General features: G+C 50.0%; 1 protein-coding gene across 1 annotated transcript in view; it reads right to left on the reverse strand.

Moving 5' to 3' along the window:
* The window catches only part of LOC107988836 (AT-rich interactive domain-containing protein 2-like), a gene marked incomplete at its 5' end in the record, with an annotated part of 3,141 nt that extends 1,852 nt beyond the window's left edge, over positions 1–1,289 (reverse strand). The window contains 5 exons of the mRNA XM_025057187.1: positions 317–408; positions 503–620; positions 738–823; positions 940–1,078; positions 1,198–1,289. Coding sequence (XP_024912955.1) covers positions 317–408; positions 503–620; positions 738–823; positions 940–1,078; positions 1,198–1,289 — 527 coding nt within the window. The remainder of the gene's footprint in view (positions 1–316; positions 409–502; positions 621–737; positions 824–939; positions 1,079–1,197) is intronic.
* Position 1,290: the final 1 nt, after the last annotated feature.

Below are 1,290 nucleotides of genomic sequence, written 5' to 3' on the forward strand. Positions count from 1 at the left end.
TTGAAACAAAAGAATCTAAATCTCCCTGAAGGAAGTGAAGGATCAATAATCAGGATTACTGTCAACTGTGGACTTAGCACCACCTACAGGTCATGACATGCTGAATACCAACAAATACCGTAATAACTGTAGTTACCCCTCAACAGAATAAAGACAAAATATTCAAAGTACTACAACACCTAGTACCAAATACTGAGTACTCATTGACTTGACACAGTACAGATGCAGCTAGTACTAGTACTAGTACTAGTACTAGTACTCCTCACACAGCTCCAGGTACTTCAGGTACAGAAAGACGATCAGAGGTTGGACTCACGTGCGACCACCGTCCGAGTGCTTGGCGATGTTCTTCAACGTTAAGGCGGCGGTCAGACGGATGTGTTTGGTCACTGGTCCCTCCTTCTCGTCCTACAGGTAGAAAAAAAAAAAAAAAAAAAAAAAAATCAGACCATTCTTGACCCGTGAGCCTTCAGTTGAACATCATCAGGTCCAGTGTACTCACCGTGAAGTCCCTGAAGACCAGGTTTCTGGAGCCTCTGCGGAGGGCCATTAGAGCTGCACTGGGATGATTGACGATTGCTTTTGGTGCTCGAGGAGAACTTCCTGCCACTGGTGGAGTCCTGGGAAGAGAGCAGAACCAAGAGAACAGGAGGTGAGTGACTTCAGACCGAGGAACTGTTTCTGAGGTTCTTCTAATCTTCTTCTTCTTCTGAGAGAGGGGGGGGGGGGCGACGCACTGTGACGATGTCTGACTTGAACTCTGCGCCTGCTGCTCCTCTGCCTTCAGTCCAGCCAACAGAGCTTCTCTAGAACAGTGTTTGTCCTGGAGGAGAGGAAGAGGAGGTGAACTGACGCTGAGCTGTTACTGTTGACATGAACGGACGCTGAGCTGTTACTGTTGACATGGGGGGAGGGGAGGGGAGGGGAAGGGGGTCCTACCTGTAAATGTGTGATGAAGGACAGTCTCTGTCGAGGGAAAGGTTCACACCCCTCCCACAGACAGTGGCCCCCGTACACCTCCTTCCCTCCATGTTGGGTGGCTGCGTGGTAGAAGACTTTGGATGGAGTTTCAAACCAGCTGGAGGAGGAGAGGAGGAGAAAACTTCAGCTGTACTTTCACAGGAGTACTACAGTACTACAGTTAGTACTACAGTTCGTACTACAGTACGGGCCCGGCCCCAGGGTTGAGCCACTCACCGTTTACAGGACTGCCAAAGACACTTGAAGTTCAGCCCTGGTTTCCTGCTGTGTTCTGTTGGTGCTGCCTGGGTCTGGGTCTGGGTCTGGGTC

Source organism: Cynoglossus semilaevis, chromosome 8, assembly GCF_000523025.1.
Source record: "Cynoglossus semilaevis isolate Cse_v1.0 chromosome 8, Cse_v1.0, whole genome shotgun sequence".
Classification (NCBI taxonomy): Eukaryota; Metazoa; Chordata; class Actinopteri; order Pleuronectiformes; family Cynoglossidae; genus Cynoglossus; species Cynoglossus semilaevis.